We start from the raw sequence: 26,111 nt of genomic DNA on the forward strand, positions 1-26,111 counted from the left end.
CAATTCAACGCCGGACTCTTCTCTATAATCGTGAGTGGATTATTGAACTGTCCAAAAAATGGTGCACTTGGTCCGTTATACGGAACAGGATCCTAAATAAGAGGAACATTCCGGGGTGCCTATCCCAGTATCCATCCATGAATTGTTTATAAAGTTTTTGTTATTATTCATCATTGATTAATGTATACAGTGTTGTAATACATATATTCATGGTTATAAACTAATTAATCCAGCACGCTGTGTGATAATTGGTGTATTTCCTCTAAGCGCAGCTTTCTTCTTTTTTCTGTATTTGGTTTGAAAAATGACAGGTAGTAGCTGATTGGCCAGTGATAAAGACCAGACCCTTTATCACTTCCCCGAGCTTAATAAATCTGCCCCAGAGACACAACGGACGTCTCTCATGTCAGGGTGCCACAGATAATGTAGTTTAGCAGAGAGATCTTGTAATACTGGGGCAGATTTATTGTGGCGCCCCTGTCTATATCAGCGCTGCTACCTAACAGATAACAGGCCGACAGCTGTCCCCGTGGCAGGAACTGTTATAGCGGCAGGATGAGCGCCATTATAATACATCTACCCCACTCTTAGGAAATGCAGAAACATGGAGGACCCAGAATAGGCACGAAAACAAAGAAAGCTGCAGACTAATGGTGCCCACACGCGGTTAGATGTGCGTTAGGTGCAATTTGAGCCATACAATTTTCGCACCCTGTGTGGGCACCTTTAGGGTCCACAGCGGTAGAGCAATTCATATCCCAGATAACTGAATAACAAACAAAGGATATAAACCTGATGAACGGTCAGCAGCTCCTCAGGTCTCCGGCCAGGCCGAGTACACAGATGCTCACTGCAAGCACAAAGCCTAGAAACATTAATAAAACACAAATGAATGCTGGGACCAGGCACACTGAAATAGACAGATGTCAGGTGAGATCCATTCTAGTGATGATTAGGTCATCACCTGACAACAGGCCAGAGAACAGGTACAGAAGAGCACCACCTCTGGCAACTTCCAGAACTACAGCTCACATGAAAATGAGAGAGGCCCAGTGACCCCTGGCGGCAGGGAATACTACTGCAGGAACTGTCCCTAGGGCCTAGGTGGAAGACTAGATGGGTATGGGTCATTGGGTCAACCACTATTGGTCGACAGGCAAAAGATCGACACAGGACAAATCTGGAAAAAGAGCGACACATAAAAAAAAGGTTGACACATGCGCACATGGATACCGCTGCACTTGCCATGATTCGGGCACACTATTATGATCTACCTCTATGTCCACTTGCATAGTAAATTATGAAAAAAAGTCCTCTTTATGGAAAAAAAATGTGAAAAACTCATGTCGAACTAAAGATGCCAATCCCAGGGCATTTTTTTCAATCCTGGGATTCGGGATTGAAAAATTCCCAATCCCGGGATTGGCTTTCCTGATAAAAAAAACCCGCCTTGTCTGCCCGCATATTTACTTACAGATGCGTGGTGCAGATGGGAACCAGGAGGTGGAGCCGGGTTGATGGAGCCCGGGCTGGTTGCCTGGTGTGTGCGCTACTCCGCTGGTGGGTGAGCGGGCTGGTCAGCTGTCGGCCTGGTCCACTGCTGAGCGGGTGTTCTGGCCGGTCACAGGATAGGGGCAGCCTGTGCGGCTGCGCAGCGTGAACATCACGCTGCGCAGAGCCGCACCACACGGGACAGGAAAAGCCAGGCAGCTGCTGAGCTAATCCTGAAATCCCGGGATTAGAAACTCCAATCCCGGGATTGAAATCCCGGCATTTTGGGGGCCAAATCCCGGGATCCCGACAATCCCGGGATTGGCCACCCTATGTCGAACCTTTTCATTGCTTGTGTTGACCTTTTGACTGTCAACCAATAGACAACATATGTCAATTTATCGACCACTATTGGTCGATAGAAATCACAGCCATCCTCCATCAGACCTTCTACCAGTCTCTAGTAAGAAGCATCACTGCAGGATAAAGCTCCAGGCCTCCACATAGAAATAGGTCCATCCCCATGACAGCATGATGATCCCAGCCGGCCATAACATTGTATTTCTGGTTTCCACACAATGACGCACTGTCCTATATGTAGGAAGAGACTGGGGCATATAGTGGCTTCTAACTGCCTACATGACATTGGCCTCACCACCTCCGCTTCTCATAACAGGCCAAACAAATACATAATCCAAATGATTACAATTAGATCATAGGCCCCACAATGATTCCACACCCACAAGTGAGATCATTACTGAGGCTGTAAGTAGCTACGGCAGCTAGTCGGAACTAATATTGTCATATAAAGTCACTTTCCTCCACAGTAATTAAAATACTACAAAATAATGTTTTCTGTTCTCTAGATCAGCGGTTCCCCAACCTTTTTTTCCCTCCCTTACCCCTTGATTAGACTTGTCATTTCGGATTACCCCTCCTCTCAATTTGAAATATCCTCAGTACTTACGAGTGGAGTGGAAGTGAGCGCTATGCGGAGGAGTAGTGTGTGGTCTGGAATCGGGCCCCTCTGCATCAGGCTGTGTACTGTCTCCGGTAGCGGAGGAGTAGCGTGCGGCCAGGAATCGGGCCCCTCTGTGTCTGGCCGCTGGCTGTGTCCTGTCTCCGGGGTTCCTGCCAGTGCCTGTAGGATTAATGCCGCTGCTTCCTCCACCCATATCAGCGTGGGGCAGGTGATCGCTAACGTCTGAGGGCAGCGTGGGTAGTGGATTGAACCGGAAGTGACAACGTTGTTCATCTCCAATGGGAGACTTCTTGCTCCTCTTCCACCATTACTAATATTATTTTCAGATACCCACAACCGGTCTGCAGTGTACCCCCAGGAGTACAAGTACCCCAGTTTGGGAGCCACTGCTCTAGAACAATAAAAAGAATAAATCATGGGAAAAATGGGTCCTTGGGGTAACTACGAAAGATCAATGACATCTTTATGTTCCTCCATTGTAAGAATACGATGTCATGTAAAATCTGTACAGTGAAATAATGCCTCAACTAGTTGTACGGAATACATATGACCACCGGACGGGATTCCAGCGGTCGGAATACCAATGCTGGAATCCCAATAGAGAGATACTTACTTTTGCCCTGCCCCCACCCCCACAACCCTCTCTCCATGTACTATCCACCCCCCCCCCACACCCTCCGGTACCTATATTTCACAATACTGGCACCCAGGCTACCTCACGGTCAGAGCCCAGGACTCTAGTCCCCGCAATGCCCCACCTGATGTTGCCCTCCACAGACTAAATCCAACAACACCCCTTATGTACAGCCGTCAGTGGCATATCGCGGGTGTTTGTTAGCATCCGATACAGTCCGTGTAGGTTTGTGCCAGCGCAGCCGCACACACCTATCTGCAGAGCGGGGAAGCGCCGGGCAGGAAGGAAGCTCTCCAGTGCTGCATCCCCTGCGGTAGCTGGGCAGGATATTTGAAATCTTTAATACAAAAGAATGGGCGGCCGTTGACTGGCTGAGAGCTCTCTCAGCCAATCAGCGGCCACCAATCAGCGGCCACCTGAATGGGATAGAGCTCAAGAGAAATCAGGTCCGACTTGTCCTTAGGACAAGTTGTCTTAGTATATGGTGGCCTTAACCCAAACCTTGCCCCCCGCAGCCTAACCTTAAGTCCCCCGCTAGTGCCCAACACCACCCCAACCCAGGACTAACACTAACCTGCTCCACATTTTGCTCATTTCGATTAGATTAAACTTTTGGTAAATATATACTTGGCAGCCAATGAGAATACTGTTCCTTATGCTTGTTCTGGAAGCTACTGTATACATTTAAATGCAGATGCAAAAGGGAGATTTCACATGTAGATTTTATTGCCATTTGTTTTATTAATAAATATACAATTGACATCTATATACAGTCACTGCAGCAATGAAGTCCTTTGGAACAGTGAGCTTTAATATGCTGACAGGGGATACCTTGCCTTTGTCACAGACTGGGGAGATAGTCATATACAACATGATTAATACCTAGAACTGGGCACAAGATGGCGCTGTTTGCTGGGAGAAGCTAGGCAGGCCTGAGCAGCCAGTTTGTGCAGGGGAGAACCGCACTGTCAGAGTGCCTCTTATTCCTTACACTAAGGCCTTCAGACAGGCTCAGGGACACCTTAGAACTCCCACCGAAGTCCTGAATCGCGTTCTCCGCCTCTATCGTCCGAAACTTATTCTCTGGGTCAGGTTTCACAGTGGATGCAGCCGGGCCGGACTCTTTCCGTGGTTCAGCAGCCATCAACGTTGAAGTCATGGGCAGGGTTGGGTTGGGTGGCATTGTTCGTTGCCCCAGAAAAGGATGACAGAGGCTTACCCCTGTTAGCCTGCCATGTAGTCCCCTGTGACTAAGGCTTTGGATCCTCTCTTCCAAAGACATGAAAGTCTGACCTTGGTGTAAGAAATGGTTGGCACACAGCTGCCACTCTGGCGAGCCTGGCAGACCACCATGGGGAGAGGTATAAGGGGAGTGACCGGAGGGAGGGGCCGAGCGGTTGCTGGGTGCATCAGCAGTGGAGGCTGGAACGTGGAGGCGGCCGAAATGACAGCAGGTTCCCGAGTAACAGGGAGTGGGTACCAAACTACATCCTGCGAAAAGAAGACATGATATATAATTCCCCAGGTTTCCTTATACAGCGCAGACTGCATACACTGCGTACAGTGCAGGCATATAGGTGGGTGTGGCGGGATACGGTCATTGGGTCTACAACTAGGTCCACAAGCATTCGGTCCACACCATTAGGCAGGTTAGCCGACTTTTTAATGCTCCTCTCCGGGAGAAGCCCGGAGAGGAGACTTTCCTTACCCGACCGGGGGGCGGTGCTTGAAGGTGACATCATTAAGCCCCGCCCCCATGACGGGAAATAGTAGAAATGACTGATATCCATGGAGGGGGCGGGGCTAAAATGATGCGATTGTGCCATTTTAGCCCCGCCCCCACCTCTGAGACCCGCGCATTGCGGCATTTACATGCCGCGATTCGGGGGGCTCAGGGGGGGTCCCCCAGATTCCGGGAGGGTTGCCCACCCTTCCGGGGGGCCGGGAGGGGGACCCGATTTTCGGGAGACTCCCGGGAATTCCGGGAGGGTCGGCAACCCTGCCATTAGGTCGACATGGAACAAGGTCGACATGGGTCAAGGTCGACATGGGTCAAGGTCGACATGGGTCAATGTCGACAGTCAAAAGGTTGACATGGGGTTTTTCAGTTGTTGGTTTTTTTTTTTAAACCGACATGTGCCGACAGGCGGTATTTCATGTCCTACCATCCACTAGGGCGTGGTGGGAGAATAAAAGTGTGCCGACTGTAGTGAGGCACCGTGCCCGAAGCATTGCGAGCGAGGGGATGCGGTGCACTTCAAACTGTGTCCATGTCGACTGTGTCGACATTCGGAAAAAAAACAGTGAAAAAAACTATGTCAACCTTTTGACTGTCGACCTAATGCTTGCGTTGACCTAGACCCATGTCGACCCAATGCTTGTCGACCTAGTTGTTGTAGACCAAACGATCCACACCCGGTGTGGCTTAGTGTTAGGTGGTCTAAGGCAGCCATGTGACTGGTGTATGGACCCCCTCAGCGCCAGTCACGGTGCAGCACTATATGGGGAGGGGATTATTAGGTAAACAGTCAAAAGGTGACATGGGAAAGGTCGGCAGGGTCATTAGGTCAACACGTGAAAAGGTCAACATGAGTTTTTCTTTTATTTTAGGGTATAAGTCAAAACTGACAACATGGATCCCCAGATAGTGTCCCGCTCACGGCCGCTTCATGCTCGGCGCCTCACTGCGCACTATTAACATACTCATCTCAAACTTGTCATGTGTCTGTCTTTCATGTCGATATTTTGACCCTTTCGACATATTGCATGTCGACCTTTTGGGGTAGACCTATTAACAGTCTATGTAGACACTGTAGATCTACCGGAACCCATATGGTGGAAGGGGGTAACACAATACAGGATGTTAATGGGCGGGCCGGGAGGGATCTGGTGGTTTCCTCTCTCATTGGCTACTGTAGGGTAAAACCATCTGACGATAGCGAGACTTATTGGTGATTGGAGGCCAGGAACACCATGGTAACCATCACTGAGTTATAGGAGCCCCCTGCACAAGGAACCCTATGGGGTATATTCAATGCGGTAAGGGTTGGCTTGTTTTTGCCGGCCGTTCACTCTATTCTATGTTCTGGGGAAATCTTCACCGTAACAAGGATGCAGTGAGCCCGCTGCATATAGTGGGCGAGCCTCGCCGTTTCGACAGCCGCACTTGCCGCTTCCAACTGACTGAAAAGAAACACCAAGTGAAGGAGGGGGGTCAGATGAATACTGACCGGCGAGCTACCGGCACTGCTCTCCATCATAGCTCGCCATTTGTCACTGAATATACCCCTATGCAGCAACCTAGTTACATGAAGTGTCAGCAATGGGCCCAGGACCCGGCGATGCTGCATTTCCAGCATCAGGGGAAACCCTGCACTTCTGTCAGTGCCAGCCGCTATCTGTGAGCACATGTGGGACCCAACCGCTCACCGTTCCATCCGTTCACTTGCTCCTAAATGATATATTACAATTGGATTACAGTTATCACTGTCAGCGTTACAGTAACAGCACCTAATTCCTTTGGTTTCACGATCACATCTAGTAAGAGATTTGGTATTGTGTTGTTGCCCATCCTATGCAGCACTGTATTTAGAGATAATACTGCACTAGGCTGAAACAGCGACCTTATACACAGTGTCTACAAACACACTTACCCCCAGCACCCAGATCCTTCTTGTCTGAGCTGCCGTCATAATCCATTGGGTTGTGGAAGGACCTGCAGCAAGCCAGCTGCTCAGCCAACAGCTTCTGTGCAAGGAGAGAGTTCTGCAGAACCTGGAGAGAAGAGAACTCCCTAAGATTATACAGCACAGATGGGACCAGAAGAGACATAAGAGATTAGATTAGACCAGGGCTGGGCAACACCGGCCCTCCAGATGTTAATGAACTACACATCCCAGGATGCTTTGCATTAGTTTTGCTATGTGGCCATGCTGAAACTGATGCAAGGCATGCTGGGATGTGTAGTTCATCAACATCTGGAGGGCCGGTGTTGCCCAGCCCTGGATTAGACTGTACAGATGGGACCAAACTAATACAAGGGAGATTTCTGCTGCAGTTTTCGGTCATAGCAGATCATAGGATGCTCTGTAAATCAAAGCCATCAATTCGGTACAATTTTTGTACTCAACTTGTGTGGGCGACATGCAAAGGCAGCCAGTACTTACCCTGCATGCAAACAACATAAATGTATTTGCTCCCCTTGTAGGTGCAAAGTTACTCGCTCTTTTTTTTTTCTTTTTGTGTAAGGCGTTAACAAAAGAGGGGGAGGGGTATTACTCATGGCGGGGCCCTTATGTCAGGGCCTGACCGGTAACCGGGTCAGCCATCACACCCACCTGTAGCACTTCTCCTTTCTACCCACTACCGCCTCGGCCACGTGGGTATAGAAGTGGCACCAGTGGCGTAACTAGATATATGTGGGCCCGATAGCAAAAGTTTGTAAGGGCCACTATTAATCATGTAATGCTGAAAAATATATACAGCACATGATACTTTGACAGGGAAGGTGGCCCCTCTCAGCTCTGGGCCCCATAGCAGCTGCACCCCCTGCACCTATGGTAGTTACGCCCTTGAGTGGCACATCAGCCATTGGGCAGAGAGTGGAAGTGCTACAGGTGGGTGGAGCTTGTGGTGCCACACATACTTTTTGTTGGGAGGGGGCATGGTCATGTGTCCCAGATTTGGCCATGCCCCCTCCCCCTCCCAATGCCTGGGTCCGGCTTAGAAGCAGCGCATCTCTCACAGGTAGTCCTTCCATAATGAGTTATGAGACTAGGATAATGTATATCCCTGTGCCATGAGCATTGTACACGTAGCCATCTGTGTAATACAGGAATATTACCTCCCATTGAGCACCACATGGCGGCACAGCTGAGCGACACACATTGTTTCCCAGCAGAACGGGCTGCGCCGGACGTCTCATGTCTAGCATTGGGTAGTTAATGAAGATGAGCTTGCTGAAGTTGAATTTGTAGGTGAATCTCTTTCCTTTTGTCTTGTGCAATATTCTCTTATTGTAGTAATACCTGAAAAGAAAAAAATCCACAGGTCAGAAATGTACACAGTCCGTATGCTGGACACTTATTATACAAACAGGTCATGTGATGCAATTCTAACATAATCGGATCTGTAATTAATCCAAACAAACTGAGGTCTAAATTGAGCTAATCTGCTTGTACAAGGGGGACCAGAAAGACTTCCCCCACCCCTGGGGATCATCAGCCAATCAGATTGAATTTTATTTTTATATCAGACTTCAATTTTTATAGTTTAGGGGGACTGTTTGGTTGGTGACCATCTAGCCACTATGGTGTAACAATTAATTTGGTCACATGATCTGCTTTACATCTCACCTGAGTGCCCGGCTCAGCTTGTCGTAGTTCATCTGAGGTTTACATTTCCGCCGGCCCCACAGCCTGGCCACTTCATCCGGGTCCTTGATGACAAACTCGCCGTATTCCCCCTGCTGCCAGGCAATGACATGGCGGAACTCTTCCTTCTGTAGTAGCTCCAAGATGAAGTGCCACAGCTGGATCTGGCGGGAGCCAGGGCTGGACTCCGCCTTGTACGCCCAGTCTGGGAACGCCAAACCTGACAGAGAGGGGTCCGGAAGGATTTCAGATTTAGAGGGAGAATTATCACAGAGCCAAAGACCTTATAAAACAAATTTTGCAGGAGGGGAGGTAACTATGATGTAACAGTGTAATGTGGGCTAGGTGACATGAGGGAGATTGCTAGACTAATGAGGAAGATTGCTGCTATGTCAGGGAGTCTCCTGCAGAATGCAGGAGGGGAGGGAACTATGATGTAACAGTGTAATGTGGGCTAGGTGACATGAGGGAGATTGTTAGACTAATGAGGGAGAGAGGGAGATTGCTGCTATGTCAGGGAGTCTCCTGCAGAATGCAGGAGGGGAGGGAACTATGATGTAACAGTGTAATGTGGGCTAGGTGACATGAGGGAGATTGCTAGACTAATGAGGGAGAGAGGGAGATTGCTGCTATGTCAGGGAGTCTCCTGCAGAATGCAGGAGGGTAGGCAGCTATGCCCCATAGTTCCTGCTCATTGTCAGTGGTTCTGATTGTTGTCAGGGGATCGCACACCTAGGCCACAACCACAGGTCTGTGGTCCCGGTGGGGGCCACTATTCATGCCTGCCCCCTTCATACTATTGAAAATGCCCCTCCCAAGATGGCCACCACCATCACTTTGGGCTAGGTGACATGAAGGAGATTGCTAGACTAATGAGGAAGAGAGGGAGATGGCTGCTATGTCAGGGAGTCTCCTGAAGAATGCAGGAGGGGAGGTAACTATGATGTAACAGTGTAATGTGGGCTAGGTGACATGAGGGAGATTGCTAGACTAATGAGGGAGAGAGGGAGATTGCTGCTATGTCAGGGAGTCTCCTGCAGAATGCAGGAGGGGACGTAACTATGATGTAACAGTGTAATGTGGGCTAGGTGACATGAGGGAGATTGCTAGACTAATGAGGGAGAGAGGGAGTATGCTGCTATGTCAGGGAGTCTCCTGCAGAATGCAGGAGGGGAGGTAACTATGGTGTAACAGTGTAATGTGAGCTAGGTGACATGAGGGAGATTGCTAGACTAATGAGGGAGAGAGGGAGATTGCTGCTATGTCAGGGAGTCTCTTGCAGAATGCAGGAGGGGAGGTAACTATGGTGTAACAGTGTAATGTGAGCTAGGTGACATGAGGGAGATTGCTAGACTAATGAGGGAGAGAGGGAGATTGCTGCTATGTCAGGGAGTCTCTTGCAGAATGCAGGAGGGTAGGCAGCTATGCCCCATAGTTCCTGCTCATTGTCAGTGGTTCTCATTGTTGTCAGGGGATCGCACACCTAGGCCACAACCATAGGTCTGTGGTCCCGGTGGGGGCCACTGTTCATGCTTGCCCCCTTCATACTATTGAAAATGGCCCTCCCAAGATGGCCACCACCATCACTTTCTCTAGCATCCTTAAAAACTGTATCCTCTGAGGGGATTTTGGGAGCCCATGATGCTGCCAGGTCGCCATCATAACCCCAGTGCCCGCAACCCACCATGAGATCTGCTGCTTTGACACTGGTTTTCAACGTTTCCTGATGGTGATAGCAGATTTAAGTTAATAAAAAACGGCTTTACTCTTTGAATAGGTTCGGAAGTTATGGAGAAAACACCCACACAACGACTAATTCTCTGTATATTTTTCTAATTCGGCCCCTAGTTGTTAAATTCTTTTCTAATTTATTTTGCTTTTACAGGGGGTGCAGCCTCAGACCGTTGAGTTTGAAGTAGAGGGGAGAGAGAATAAGGTAGGAGTCTGTTTTTGGCGCACTGAAAATAGTAATTAATGTTTAAAATATAACTTTTATTAGTTTGCGAAAACTAATAAAAGTTATATTTTAAACATTAATTATTATTTTCGGTACTTGCGTAATATCACGGCGCCCGTTATGTAGTTAGCGTAGCGTCCCTGTCAGAATCAGCATAGTGTTCCCACAGCCAGCGTAGTCAGGGTATCTGTCAGATTCGGCATAGTGTTCCGGCAGCCAGCGTATAGTCAGCGTCCCTGTCAGATTCAGCGTAGTGTTCCCACGGCCAGTGTATAGTCAGTGTCCCTGTCAGATTCGGCGTAGTGTTCCCACGGCCAGTGTATAGTCAGTGTCCCTGTCAGATTCGGCATAGTGTTCCCACGGCCAGCGTAGTCAGTCAGCGTTACGCAGTTACAGTAGTCAGTCAGAGGTGAAGGGACTGCGTAATGGCTGCAAAACTTATTGTACTTTGTTTAATTGCTTTTTGCTTTATTATTAACTAAAATTCAGTTACCAGTTAACACATGTCGTCATTACTGTCTCAGATGTATGATATGTCAGGTGTGAATGTGTTCCTGAAACACCCCCACTATCACACATTGGCGTGGAGTTGATTTTATAAGCAAGGCAAGTGCAGCGTGCCCCGTGAGGAGACACGGAATACATGTAAAGTAATCCGCGTCCGCTCGCCACACTTTATAAAATCAACTCCACGCCAATGTGTACAGTGATGGTATGAACAGGTCGGGAGACAGCGTAACATGTCCGCTCGCCATCTTTCAGGCTGGCGTGGATAGTGGGGTTTTCAAATGGAGGCATTTTAATCCCAAACCAAAGGACAATAAGTGAAAAGCGGTATCTTTTTTCAGTACTAAGTACTTAAACACACTTAAATACACCAGGTATAATTTCCTGTAAACCCTTTTGCTTATTGGGAATAATGACACAACAATTGGTATAAATTTGCACGCCGATCCTTTCTCAGTACTAAAGTATACGAAACTTGGTATAAATTTGCATGCCACAGGGAGACGGGGAACGGCAGCAGGCAGGGAGATGGAAGCCTCCCTGCCTGCGGCGAAGGCTGTGTGTGGGGTAGGACTCCTGGGGACACAGGCAGCACAAGCTGCCCCCTGGGGAGAGCTGGCAGGGGCGCTACGCTGACTATGCAAGGCAGCCGTTGGCAGGCGCACTACGCTGACTACGCTCGGTAGCCATTGGGCTATGCTGAAAACGTAGCGTAGCCGGGTGCCGTGATATTACACAAGTACCCTATTTTCAGTGCGCCACAAACAGATTCCTCCCTTATTCTCTCTCCCCTCTACTTCTTACTCTTTGAATAAAATATGCATTAATGTTTTGCATTTAAAGAATTGACACATTTATCTTTTTTTACTGTTTACTTCGTTTAACCAAAAAAAAAAAAATTTAAACGGAGCTCAGCTGTGTACAGCACAACGGGATCACTAATATTGCCAGTTTAATTTTCACCTCAGGGTAGCGGCGACTAACACAAGATGCTACTTGGTAACTGAGGAGTAGATGTAAGACGCAGTGATAAGGGAGAAGTGAGCCAGAGGAGAAGAGGCCCATGGCAACCAATCAGCACTACGGTAACATCTATAATTTGCATAATATAAAATTATACAGAGCAGCTGATTGGTTGCCATGGGCCTCTTCTAACACTTGCTTGGGGCCACAGGATGCTCTTAGTCTGCTCAGGAAACATGCTACACATGGTCTCTCTTACCTGGTATCCAGTATGAGCTGGGGACACAGCCACAGTGCATTCTCTCCGCCTGTAACTAGAAATACAAATAATAATTGGTCATCTATTATTTAAATATCATTATCAATAATGTTATCAACTGCAGATCTGTAATTGGGCCATGACAGATTCTGTGCGCGTGAAGTGGGTATACTGACTGGCGATGGCACCCTCTCTCTGGCAATGTCTTCAGAAAGATGGCGCCGGTAGAGGAGACAAGAAAAACTTAGCCATTGTTCCAAAAATATAACTGGAAAGATGGCGCCACTGACAGTTATGGGGGACTTCGCAGAGAATTAAAAGCCTCCTTATCCAGAAATAGAATAAAGCTTTTTATTACAAACACCTGTCCTGATATGTATGTACAGTATGGCTATCTATTTGGGTTGGCAGAGGAATCCCAACAGACAGATTTCTGACATCCCCATAAGTATTTTAACCCTACCCTTAACAGGGTCACAACTAGGGGGAAAGGTGGGGTGCTATGGGGTCTACTGCCCTAGGTGCTGCATGTGATACCACACTTGCATGCATGGGGGAGGGGGCAGGGCTGGAGCACCCCCATTCCACAGCCTAACACGGACCCTCCCCCTAGTACCTAACCTCACAATTTACTGGCAAGACGTGTAAGTATTCTATCTGTTGGGATCCCAACGTCTTCTGTCATCCCATAGTATCTATATACTGTGTTTGCATGACAGGTCACAGTATATGATGTTTTACAGTTATTTGTTAAAGACTAATATCGATCAATTAGAAAAATAACCTCCAATTTATTTTTGTGGTTAAGAGGCTTAAACATATTTACTGACAGATTGTTTTTTTTTTATTTTTATATGTTAGTAAATGTGTGTTTTAGCTCCTGAAACGCAACACTGCTTTAGATTAATTTGGCAACGATAATACATATATATACTTATATCTATAGTTGCTATGTAGTGTATTTTCTCTGTTATCAGGTAATTTACTGGAGACATTGCTTTTGTGCTGCAAGACAAATCGGAATAGTCTAAAAGCTCAGAAAAAAATAAAGTTGAGAGATAAAAGTACCAGCCAATCAGCTCCTAGCTGTCATTTTTGAATCACAGATTGTAACCTGACCGTAAGTAACTGATTGGCTGGTACTCATCTCTGTCCACTTAGCACATAGACCCGTTTCTCTTGCTCCAAGTTTTAATAACTCCCCGTCCCCCCCCCCCCCCCAGGAGTTCAGTGAAAGCCTGGTTCACACCGGGCCCAGTTATTGGGCTGGTATAAAACCAGTTCTGAGAAAACTGTATAAATATAGATTTAGTAGAGCCATTGGGTCAGATATTGGTGTATCATTAGCTTTCAATGACTCAAAGTAAATAAAAAAGAAAATCACTTCCTAAGAAATAGTTTCCAAATAAAAAATAAAACTAAACAAATAAAAATCGTACAAAATGTGGCAAATAAATGACACAACATAAATAAGGCACAGAAGCACAACACAATTATTACCCAATAACACTGGCACTTACGGAGTCACAACGGGCCGTGATTCTTGCGGCAAACACACGAGGAGATGAGCTGTATGCCCGTGAAGTGTGCCAAATATATACGCTGGCAGGAGGAGGGGGTCCTTATCTTCTTATCTACCCCCCAAATAAGAAGTCATTTACACCAATGCTTAAGCATAGATTTATCCCACTCCAGTTGGCTCTAAAGGGATTTCAGCCTCTCCGCTCAGATTCTCACCGGCCAAAGCAAATATATAATTAGTGTAATCCCATTTGCTTTAAGAATATTTAAAGAAATCATTTGATTGATACGGGCGGCACTGGACAGCGTTCCCTGCGCATTTAGCTCGCTCAAAGAAAAACCGGATCACGGTGTAGAATGGAACGGATTATTTAAAAAATGTTGCAAGTGCCAAATAAACAGGTTTTAGTGACCTGTCATACTATGGGGGGCACCCAATTAGATGCAATACATTTTCAGGCAATACAAATACTGCCTAATATCGATACCGATGTTCATTATTGCGGTCTCAAATTAGAGGACATTTTTAATCGGGTGGAAAAAAAAAGGACCAGCGCCCACGCAGGGGACCCAGAATAAATTCCCGATCCCATGGGTAACCGTGGCTCCTACAGTTGGCATATTGTGGATTGTGACTTGGGTCCTTAATAAGTGATGTCATCGGTGCGATAAGTGATGTCATTATTGGAAGAAGCTGCGGCATCGGTGAAGCTATGAGCAGCGGTAAATGACAGCTGCTAATAGGATACCCCCATGGTGTGATCGCCTCTATGGGCGGGCACATATTACGGCTCTATTATTCTGTCACTTTGGCGGCTGGTAACTTATACATGTGTCACACACACACCAGAACTGGATGTTTGGTTTGATAACATGATTTAATCCCAGCTCTGACACTTTTCTCTGAGTAGCTATTAAGCTACAGAAGCTGAAAAGACGATTTCGCAGACGGGGTGGGGGGGGGGGGCATTACGGGTTGGGAAGGGAAAGGGTCTCTCGTCTCACGCTTGTTAGCCCCAAACAAACAGGCACGGCACTGTCAGAGATAATTCTCTGGCCCTGTTTCTCTTCATCCCTCTAAATCCCATGCAGAGCTCATTAATTCCCTTTCGGGATGCCGGGATCATCACAAGCAATTGGGCCTTCCCCAGTTAATATAATTCAAGGCTGAGGTCAAAACCCTTGTTTGTTTAAAACTGTTTAATGCTATTAGGCCAAGAGGATTAAGGGCTGCCGGGAGAACCAACGGACGGAGCACAAAGGATTCTGGGGTGGCCGTTTAGAATTGCACACACACACACGGAATCAGCCAGCATTTCTGGTTATGGAGAGCTGTACAGATTTATCTTCTCAGCTGCTGCTATCTTTATACTTTACTCATATACGTAGTATACATAAAACACACCTACAGCATATGGCAACAAGCATGTAATGCCCCCTGGCAAAAAGCATGTAATGCCCACCTGGCAACGAGCATGTAATCCCTCCTAGCAATAAGCATGTAATGCCCCATCAACAAGCCTGTAATGCCCCCTGGCAATGAGCATGAAATGCCCCCCCCCCCCCTGGCAAAAAGCATGTAATGCCCACCTGGCAATAAGCATGTAATCCCCCTAGCAATAAGCCTGTAATCCTCCCTGGCAAAAAGCATGTAATCCCCCCTGGCAACGAGCATGTAGGTAAACAGCACTTATGTGCCTAAAAATGCAACTAATCGCAGAAAATTATGCGATTAATAGCGATTAAAACTTTTAATCGTTGCCCAGCACTATTTAAAACTTTTTAAAAAGAAAGGTAGAGATGTTGCCTAAAACAGCCAGTCATATTATAGGTCTTATATTCTACGAGCGCATATTTAATAGGAAGACTCTGACTGGTCATTGTGGGCAACATCAGAACTTTCCCTTTTGCGCAAGTTTCAGTAAATCTAGCCCTTTACGCTCACTGCTACACCGCGCATTTCAGGCATAACACCACACATTTCGCAGTGTGCGACAGCAGCAGTAGCCCAGTTGGGTGAGGTGAACTCGGACTTGTGCCTGTTTCATGTCACAATCGGTGACGCAGCCACGGCGGCTAGCCAGGCTTACTATCTGTAGTGTTATTTTTAGGCGAAGCGGTTTATTTCTCCGGGAAAACACCACAGATCCCGATAATAGAGAGGTCACAGAGCAGCATAAATAAAGTTGAATATCTATTTTTAGCAGCGTTACGTCAGCGCATTCATGCTGTAATGTCGGTATAAATAATCTTTATGTCTGCACCAGTGTTTGCTTCCAGCAGCCACATTATTCTGGGAATTAGTGGAGCATCCATGGCTGTGTGTGCCTGGCACCTCTCCAGCAGCGACAGACTCCGTGCTATTTCCACTATCCTGGAACCCCGTCTCCTCATTTCCTTGCTTTGTGTCTCTGGGGGAAATGGGATTTAAAGGCTTTTGTACGCCAGTCAAACAAGAAATCCTAACCAAGGAAAGAGTACTGCAGGAAGGTCACTTGTAATAGGGCAGAGACGGGGGAAAACTATGGCAAAACAGCCAGATTATTACCTACCGGCTAAGGCACAAGGCTCGTTCCCCAAGTACAGTGTGAGCTCTTGTGACTAGGACAGGTAAAGGTTTCACACTGTATGTCTTATGTATGTTGGTGACTTACAACTGCAAAAAACACACTTCAAACAAGTTTTTGAGTAACGTCCCGCAGGGGTCCAAAAATACAAAATAAAGTCAACTTTATTATACCGAAACCACAAATCTGCACAAAGTTTGTCTGTGTCCTGCAGGGAGTCAGTGAGATTCTGTTACTGCATCTGTAGTGTTCTACCAACCAATCAAAAGTCTAATTTCCCTTGGATTGTAGGGTAGAGAGAAGAGTCTTAGCTACAGGGAACTAAGCGGCATTTTCTGTTATGTGGGACCCTCCTGTTTTATTTCATGTATATTACTCAAGGTATTTGGGCCAGTGCCTGTCAAATCATTTGTAAGAAAAAAATAGAATGTGGCCACATATTATTATTATAAAAATATTTTCATTACTTGGTCTCGCTTGTCGATTAATCAGAAATAATTCATATTGCTAAACAAAAACACTTGCTTGCCTAATGAATTATTATTAATCATCACTATCATTAATAATCCTCCAAAATGTAATTGTAGGTCAATGAATCTGATACACTCTATAATTCAATGCCATTATGGCTCCACTACAAATGTTCAGTCAATTGTAATGAATGCTTATTTATCACATTGTCACATGTTGTTCAATAACATAAAAATAAAATAAATTTAAAATAATAATAAATGAAACAAAAAATAAAAACATAACTTTATATATATACATATATACACACACACACACACACACACACACACATATAAAGGGACACTTACCAGAGTTGCGGTCACAAAAAAATAAAAAATAATAATAATAAAAATGTTTAAAAATACGTATCTTATACCACTTTCACATCGCCGACACGTTTTAAAAAACGGTATTTAAAACGGTAATTAAAACGGGTCAGAGCCTTAACATTGCCGCAGATTACCGTTTTAAATACCGGTTTATACCCCTTTCACATCGCACTTTTAAAACGGTAAATTGCCGTTTTTTTTCCCCTTTTTAAAACGTTTAAGCCTGCACTGTGAATGCATAGCATTGTACACATTCACATTGCACAAAAAACGGCAAGGAACCGTGTAGGACTCTGCTTTTTACACGGTTCGAAATGCCAGTTAACTTTAAACGGTAAATCGGCTGTGGTGCATTCACAGTGCAGGCTTAAACGTTTTAAAAAGGGAAAAAAACGGCAATTTACCGTTTTAAAAGTGGATGTGAAAGGGGTATTACATATTCGGGATTGATGCCCAACACTGAACCTGAATACGTAAGAAGCCAATAGAAATCTGGTTTGCTCCTTTCCGGTGAGGCCCCTCTTATCCGTACTGGTATGGATGCGAAGGGTGACGGCAATCATACAGTAAGAGGGACATCGGAGGTTATGTTATAAAGCAACTATTTTAGTTCATTAACCCTTTCAGTGCCAACGTTGCTGAGAGAGATGAGCAAAATATCCGCTAAAAACGCCAGGGCCGTAGTCAGGGAATATGAATCGCTTGAGTTATTGCCGGCAGATGAACTGAAGTCAATTAATGTTTAATTATATATATTGCAACCAAAAAAAAAAGAAACAGTAACTGTGAATGATGCGGGCTTCTTATATATTTTGCGCGTCTCACAGCAACACCGGCACACAAAGGGTTAATAGTTCTACTACGATTCTATCTTTGCATATCCCTGTGCTCTTGATATTGCGGAATACATAAAGGGGGAGAGGTATCGGGTCATGGGGAGAAAGTAGAGACGTTGCGCAAAGCAATCCGTCAGATTCCATCATTTATCTGTCACAAGCTGATCATTTGGGCAACCTCCCCACTTTCTCTATCCATGGCTTGTTTCATCCCCTCTACAAAGCGCTATTCCAATAAACGCCGTAGTGTCAATGACTGGTCCCGGTGTATTTCCCAAGAACAACGTATGATATTGTCCCAGAGATAATCTCATCTATAGTCCCTACAGTGTCCCTACAGTGTCACGTCTCTCAGCATCCGCTGGCACACAGCTCAGCCCGCCGCCACTGCGCCGCATGAGTGGTCTCTCACTATCTGCTACACGGTTGTCGAGATGGGACCTTAGTGATTGCGCCTGCATGCATTAAGTCGACATGGATAATAGGTCAACGCAATCAAAAAGTTGACACGAGTTTTCACAAATTTTTTTGAAGCTTTTCATAATTTTCCATCTACGTGCGCTACGATTGGGAACAGTATTGCGGCCGCGAGCCATGAGAGGAGACTCTGTACATTTGAACGCATGGACCCCCTCTGTTAGTGTACGGAGTCCCCCTCGCATGGCTCCTGTCCACATTAATGTTCCCAATCATAGCACATGTAGATGGAAAATTATGAAAAAAACGTTTGAATTTTTTTTATTTTTTTTTTCACGTGACAATCATAACCGCATTGACCTTTCACCCCATGTCAACCTTTTGGGCTCGTCCTAAACACAGTTCACCCAATTGCTGTTGACATGATCCTTATCCTCTAAGATTGCTATACCCCTAACTTTTTTGTTTTGTCTTTCAATGATCCGTGGGTGTAACACAAATCTATCAGGCAATAAGAAGTGCTTGGTCTAGGATTTAGTTGGGAAGTAAAGGAAATACTCTCCGCTTCCTCTATTCCACAGGTTCTTAAACTCGGTCCTCAGGACCCCACACAGTGCCTATTTTCCAGGTCTCCTCACAGAATCACAAGTGATATAATTAGCTCCACCTGTGGCTCTTTTAAAATGTGACAGTCAGTAATGAGTGCACCTGTCCTGGAAAATGTGAACTGTGTGAGGACCGAGTTTGATAACCACTGCTCTAATTTCATATAAACGACACGTCACACACAATCCCCAATACGTCGCATTAGCCTGTAGTTTCATTTTCAGATTTCACCTATCGACTGTAAGCTCTGGGGACAACTGCAGGAGAGGTGCGCTACCGATCCGCTAATTGGGAATATAGTGTCTCCCCCAAAAAATAAAAAAACCATTAACATCAGGTTTGTTTCTTTGGAGACCTCATTAACCTCTAGTTCTGCACCACCAGGACTGTAACGGAGCACTTCATATATAATGTGCAGAACACAGCTGTAGTCACCTTCTAACCTATTTTGAAATATGCTACAAGAGATCTATAAAATCTATATATTAAAAGGAACAGCATCCGTCAGCGCCCAAGCATATCCCAGCTCCTCTGGCGCTGTGCTGCAGCCCCAGGGGTAAAGCCAGGCACTGTGGTGTCTCCACGCTGCGTCTTACCTTAGGAGGTGTGCTGCTGTCTCTCTCCTGTCCTGCTTCGATCTGTCACAAGCCAGTGGCAGTCCTCATCACATGCTGCATTAGAGTTACTTAAAATGATAACCAAGAGCTCTGCGGTCCCAGGAGAAGAGAGTGGTTTTGAGGCTGATACCTTAACCCTTTAAATAGCATAGTGGCGATACTCTACGCGTGATACACCGGCTGTGTTGTGGAGGGAAGGAAAAATACATTAATAAACATTATCCCGTTGTTCATGACACTGACTCAGCATTGATCGCAGACTATAACCATGTGCGGGTTTTTAATTAGCACCTATTTGACAGCGGCACACTTTCCCAGAGGTAAGAGTCCGCTGCAGAGACGCCTGGCGCTGTTAGAGGCGTGCCAACGCACAAAGCTCACCAGCGCTCCTGTGACGACACACCGATGCAATGTTATCAGAGCCTTGACGCCAGCGTTGGTCAAAAGAGCGTTAGGCATTTCTCCGGAGCGCACAGTGTTGCGGTAAAGCACAGATAGTAGAATATATATATTTAGGGCATGTATGTAGAGGGATAAATACGCTTTTTCACTCTGAGACAAGACTTACTATTTGCACCAGGGGCTAATTCGTGCTTGTGCGGATATGTACATGCAGCCATGATATATCAGAGCAAGTGAAACAGCCTTCTACACACAGCACCATCTTAATGTATAGGCACACTGGGCATTTACCCAAGGTACCATGATTATAGGGGCCTTCAAGCAGGGGCGGGTTGCTGCCTGCGGAGCTATTTGGATGGAGAGTAGTGTCGGATTGTGAATTACACCCAATCAGAGCGGCCAAGAAGAATTCTCTACCCCCCCCCCCTCCCCCTCCCAGCCTGTAGCCAGACAGGAAATGGCTGATTGGTGGATGGTGGAATCTCTACACAATGAGATTCATATTGGACAATTCCTAGCCATTAGTACAGATTAATAATGGTCTAATGCAGTTGTAGTTCTCTGTACAATTCACTGGGTTGAGGGCATATAATATGTATATGGTGTATTGTGCTGGGCCCTTATATGGGGACATATACTTAGATACAACATATCTGTAAGCTGGCGTGAATGTGCCTATATACCGTCACTGTATACACCAGGGATGTCCAAACAATGGCCCTCCAGCTGTTGTGAAACTACAAGTCCCATCATGCCTAGCCACATTTTTGGGATTAAGCAATGCTAAAACTATGGCAAGGCATGCTGGGATGTGTAGTCGCAACAGCTGGAGGGCCACAGTTTGGGCATGACTGGTATAGACAGTGGCCCGGTGCCGGCCTCGCCCACATAATCTGTGAAGATATAAGGTGGTCATGGCGTTGAGGAGTTCAGCGCATCCCCACAGAGCAGGCGGTTCTGCAGTAGTGCCACTTGCTGTGGGGTGTTCTGCAAGCCGTATCCAAATGCTGTGGGGCAGCGACACTGCCGACCCCCAGGACCCTGTATCTAACGCAACGGCACAGCTCGCGCACCACTAGTCACAGCCCAGCTTCAGTTTGGTGCAGCCAGCAAATCAGAAAACTGGTCGCTTGTTATCGGCTGCTGCAGAAACATTCACAACTGGTCGCGTGTCCTCGATCAACGCTTTAGCCACCTCTGCTCCCTAAAGGTCTGTAAAACGCCATTTCCCTCACCGCACGTCCATGTTTTGGAGCTGTCCTGTTGAAGGACGGACTTATAGTTATATGACACGGACGTTCTAGTGCACATGCACAGCCCACGGTCTGCAAACACACAAGCCGTGGCATCTATTAATGCCAATTTGTATCAGCACTTACTGCCTGAGATGTAGAGCAGTGCCGGCAACGTACTGACTTCTAGGGGAATACATAGGGGAGAACAGTGGTTGGGGTGCCGGCAGTCCGAATCCTTAGGATTAAAATCCCAACATGGGCTGGGTGAGTAGAATAACCCTCTCCATTAGTGACTAGCACCCCCCCCCCACACACACAGCCTAAACACAACCCCCTAACCCCCAACCTTACAGCTTGCCCATGCACCACAGCCTCACCCTCCTCTCTGTCCCACCACAGTCTAACCCTAAGAGACCCCCAGCATACGTAAGAGCTGGATGCCAGCTGTCTGTATTCCCGCATCAGCAGTTATGATGGGATTATGGCAGCGGATTTGAGGCTGCCGGTCAGGTTTACAGCACCGGGTCTTTGATTGGAGACATCCTGATCGCTGGCATGCTCACTGCAGCCCATTCTGGATTTAGAACTCGGCCGTTCTGTGGTTTTATTTTTATACATTGGCTCCTTGCGTGGAAAATAGAAATATAATTGTAATAAATTTGATTTCTGGCTGATCGGGTTGCCAGCTGGGTGGTTGTTATAACTTATTCCGCCTGGGAAAGTTATCATGCTGTCACAGTGATGGGCCTATTTCCACATGAAGGCCTGGGCGCTGCAGCCCCATCTGCACCATTGCAGCCATCTGGCTTTGGGGTTCTCCAGACACAGTGCTTCTTCAGTGGGGAGTGTGGAAGGTGGCAGTACATACATGACCCATGCCGAAGGGCAGGCTGGCAGGCCATGTATTCCAGGTTTCCTCACAGAATCACAGCTGGAAGTAATTAATCCCACCTGCTGATCTTGCCGGTCATGAATGTTTACACCTGTGCTCCAGAAGGGAAATGTGGAGAACCTGGATTGTTTGGATTCCATGAGGCCTGTGGTTGAGGAAACCCTGCATTACCTGACATCATTCTGGGTGCTATATCATAAATGACCCACCCAACATGCACATACGGTACATGATCTGTGCCAGCAGCCTATGACACAATGCAGACATCACATGATAGGGGTGGCACGACTCTGCTGCCAGGGATCTGAGAGCGGACGTATGCTGAAGCCACTTATTTGTATTCCATGCCCAGGGCACATGTTTGCTGAAACTATTATTGGGTTATAATTGCCATTAAGAAAGATAAAAAAAAGAAGCCTGGAACGGCGGCCAAAACGGAGCCATCCCAGGCATACAGATGAGGCCGGGGAGAGAGAGCGCATTGCAGGACGAGATGTGCCTGCTCCGGTTACTGAAGGCCTTTCATATCCCATTAGTAAAAATGAAAAGTGACAGCTTAGGATCAATAACAATCCAGACGAACAGCCCAAGTAATGAACTCATTCCAGTCAGATTTAGGTATGGGCTCAACAGCAGCCAGACGCTCTCCTTTGTTTATAAAGAAGAGACTAAAAAGCCTTTTCTTGGGGACTTAAGTACACTTAAATGGAAAGACGAGTCATTGGGTCTTCATCCGGTGTCTCCATATTTGTACAGGTATGAAGTGTATCAGATGCCTACAGAATGCGGAGAAGCAACTTATGGACTGAACACAGAGTAGTGTAGGGATGGACACCAACCATCGATGATTCAAAATCATCAATGATTTGGGATCCATGTAGAATAATAGCCTTAGATGGTTTGCCTACATTGGTGGCACAGCATAACAAAAAAAAGTCCCCCCCCCCCAAAGTGCCCTACCTCTGACACACATGAAGCCCAGCTGCCCAGGTTGTGAGTGTCCCATAGGCCAGGAAAAGGACAGATCTAGCGCACAAGGGACTGGTGACATTACTAATGGTGCAGTGACCTCACCAGAGTCCAGTGCAATATCCATCTACACCAGGGCTTGACAAATTTCTTAAAAATCTTGGAGCCAGGATGAAAGTTTAGGAGCCAGAAAAAAAAGATAGGGACAGTGTCTGCCAAAAATCCCCGCCTGCGTGCGAATGGATGCTTATTATAAACATCCATTTGCAGCTTGCATGCAGGGAGGCAATCATTCGATGGTCACCTACCATCGAATGATTTCTGCAGTGCTCACAGATCTGAGACACCTCTCTGGTGTTTTACATCTATGAGCGCCCTGCACGGTAAGCAGGTGGGCAGCTGACACCTGCTGATGTCAGATGCCCGCCCCCGCACCACTGGGCCATTTGCATGGGAAAGCCCATAAAACGCTAGGCGTTCCTATGGGCTCTGCCCCACGCCCGCACTACTAAGTACGAGCGGGACCTTGAACAGGCAGTCCGCCATGCCCGCTTGCAACAGGCGTCTGCATATGCACATACGATAAAAATGTAATCAGAATTACATTAGTAGAAGTCTGAGGTCTGGCAGAAGCTGGGGGGGGGGGGGGGTGTTCAAGGAATCAGCTTTAGTTAGATATAAGGGACAGTGGACTCACCAGACTGGCAGGTAGAGGGATCCTAAGAGCACCTGACTGAACCTCACAGACAGCAGGTCCACTCTCTTGGTGCAATACAGTGGCAGCAGAGAGCAGGCAGGAGGGCAGCACCTGCCTCAAGGTGCAGCACCATCAGCAGCAGCCAGTTCTTAGAGCCCTCGCCTGGGAGCCATGGTTCAGCTGCTGTCACACATTGCTGACTAGCCAGCAGTCCCTGCCCCACAGGAGGACGCAGCCTCTTTGGAATGAACTGAGGAGTGGACGGCGGCTAACTCCAGCACCCCCGGCTGCCTGGGAACTGCAGACAGTGAAGGAGTCAGCGGGAGTCCCAGTGTGAAGACAGCAGGGGACCTGGTGTGCAGGCCGCTGGGATACGGCAGCTGGTACCCGGAAGTCAGATCGTACAGGCGCTCAGACGCAGCGGGCCAGCGGGGATCAGCACGCAGGAGCTCAGTGCAGTGGTGCACAGTGATTAGGCCACGCCCCCGCCGGCTCGAGTATTGTAATAGCCGCGGTGGACCTGCAGACAGTGCTCTGCTCTCTCATACAGCCGGGTGAGTTGTGGCTGTTACCGCAAGTGCACCCGGCCGGCCATGACCAGATTCTGCTTCCTCCCCCCAAAAAAAATCTGGTCGCCAGGAAGCAGAATCTGGTCGCCGTGGCGACCTGGCCCCTGGGGTTTGTCGAGCCCTGATCTACACCATGAGTTGAGCGGTGCTGGTTCCCTTTCCTTGTCCACTGTGTTAAAGCAAAAATGTACCAGACATAGGGCCAGATGTACTAAGCTTGAAAAGTGATAAAATGGAGAGTGATAAACCACCAGCCAATCAGCTCCTAACTACCATGTCACAGACTGTGTTTGAAAAATAACAGGTAGTAGCTGATTGGTTGGTGGTTTATCACTCTCCATTTTATCAATTTTTAAGGCTTAGTACATCTCGCCCATAAGCAGAGTCACATTATTAACATCTGCTAAGTTAATGCTTTCTCTAAATAGAGGTTGTATAGAAGAACTCATCCACAACCACAGGCAGCTTCATACCGTGCCCTGGAAGCTCTAAGAAACCCTAAAATTAAGGTGAGACCACCTGGACTCCCTGGAGAACTGGTCAGAGGTCTGCAACAAGCTTTACAGACACAAAATATTGGGGAGACCATGCACATTGAGGGTTCACGTCCCGTCCACCACATCAAGCAGAGTAGCATGGGGAAGGATGACTGGAGTTATCCAAATATTTCCCTTCAAAATCAGTCTTCACACAGATGAGCAGGGCTTAATGATCTGAACCACATGACAACGTGAACAATGGGGGCAACCCAGAGGGGCAAGAGACTATAAACAAGAGGCACAGGCGTGAGGAAGGCAGAAGGAAGCCGAATGTGGCAACAGACCAAAGACACGAGGTAGGACAGTGACAACAAGACTGGCAGCTAGAGGTAAGTACACCTGTGATACTTCTGCAGGTGGGGTGGGGTTGGTTACCAGAAGCGATGGGTTCCAGAGCTCTCTTGCTACACCACTGACACGAGTCCCAAAACGCTATCACACAGTGCCTCATGCCTCCCTTTAGCAGACCTTAAATTGGCATGCAGCTTTTGGTTTGTATGATGTGCCAAGTCTTTGGGTTCTAAAGTGTACTTTAAGAAAGGGACTACAGCCCCCAACTACACTGGCATCGGTGGCTTTCTTGCAGGACCATTTATCCTAATGCTATGCTGTGTGTGTGTTTACAGGGGTGAGTCTCCACAAGATCTGGCCAGTTCTACAGACCAGGAACACTACGTATAAGAGTACGGATACTACTTAACTGCTGTAACAAAGGTGTTCTGACGGCTTCTAGGGCCACCTAGTACTGGCATCAATGTCAGAACTAAATGGCTGAATGTGGGACACAGCCGTCTCTCCTGCCACGTCTTTAAGTTACTGCATCAAAGTTTACAGGAGACTGAAGAACTTTTTTTTATTTTTTTCCCTAGCAATCTTCTCACTGCCTAAGCTGCAGAATGTTCTGTTAAACCTGCAGCGGAGACCTCCTCCAGGGGCTGACGGCAGCATACGGAACAACAGATTATCCTCCCCACTCGTGGAACATGCTAATAAAAGAAATCCGTAACAGCCGTTAAATAGAGAACACACATTAGTCATGTAGTGTAGGCAGGGAGATAAAGCTTTATACATAAAACCATCCCCATATTCGTGTGGCTTGTGGGCAGTGCCGGGTTAGATAATGCTGAAAAATAAGGTCACTGGCCGCTGACTCAAAGGAGGATTCTTGGTGGATTTGCAGAATTACCCAGGTTCTTAGTGAATCAGCCACTCTGCAAACAGACCTCACGCTCCGGCA

The 26,111-nt window shown here is 47.0% G+C and overlaps 1 protein-coding gene across 4 annotated transcripts; it reads right to left on the minus strand.

Annotated features, from left to right (window-relative positions):
* Positions 1-752: 752 nt before the first annotated feature.
* Positions 753-20,396, minus strand: LOC146049331 (ETS translocation variant 3-like protein). Of its 4 annotated transcripts, none has more exons than XM_083165812.1 (6): positions 19,551-20,396; positions 12,166-12,220; positions 8,462-8,699; positions 7,951-8,134; positions 6,761-6,881; positions 3,812-4,598 (listed from the first exon to the last, which is right to left on the minus strand). In XM_083165812.1, exons 2-6 carry the CDS (start codon positions 12,203-12,205, stop codon positions 4,030-4,032), a joined length of 1,152 nt encoding a protein of 383 aa, XP_083021938.1. In that variant the 5' UTR covers positions 12,206-12,220; positions 19,551-20,396; the 3' UTR covers positions 3,812-4,029. The 4 variants fall into 4 exon arrangements, with proteins under 4 accessions (XP_083021940.1, XP_083021938.1, XP_083021939.1 ...); XM_083165813.1 differs by lacking the exon at positions 19,551-20,396 and adding an exon at positions 13,686-14,634; XM_083165814.1 differs by lacking the exons at positions 3,812-4,598; positions 19,551-20,396 and adding an exon at positions 753-865 and having other exon boundaries at positions 12,166-14,634.
* Between the last annotated feature and the right edge of the window lie 5,715 nt (positions 20,397-26,111).

The sequence above is a fragment of the Crinia signifera genome, chromosome 12 (genome assembly GCF_055691185.1).
Source record: "Crinia signifera chromosome 12, ASM5569118v1, whole genome shotgun sequence".
Classification (NCBI taxonomy): domain Eukaryota; kingdom Metazoa; phylum Chordata; class Amphibia; order Anura; family Myobatrachidae; genus Crinia; species Crinia signifera.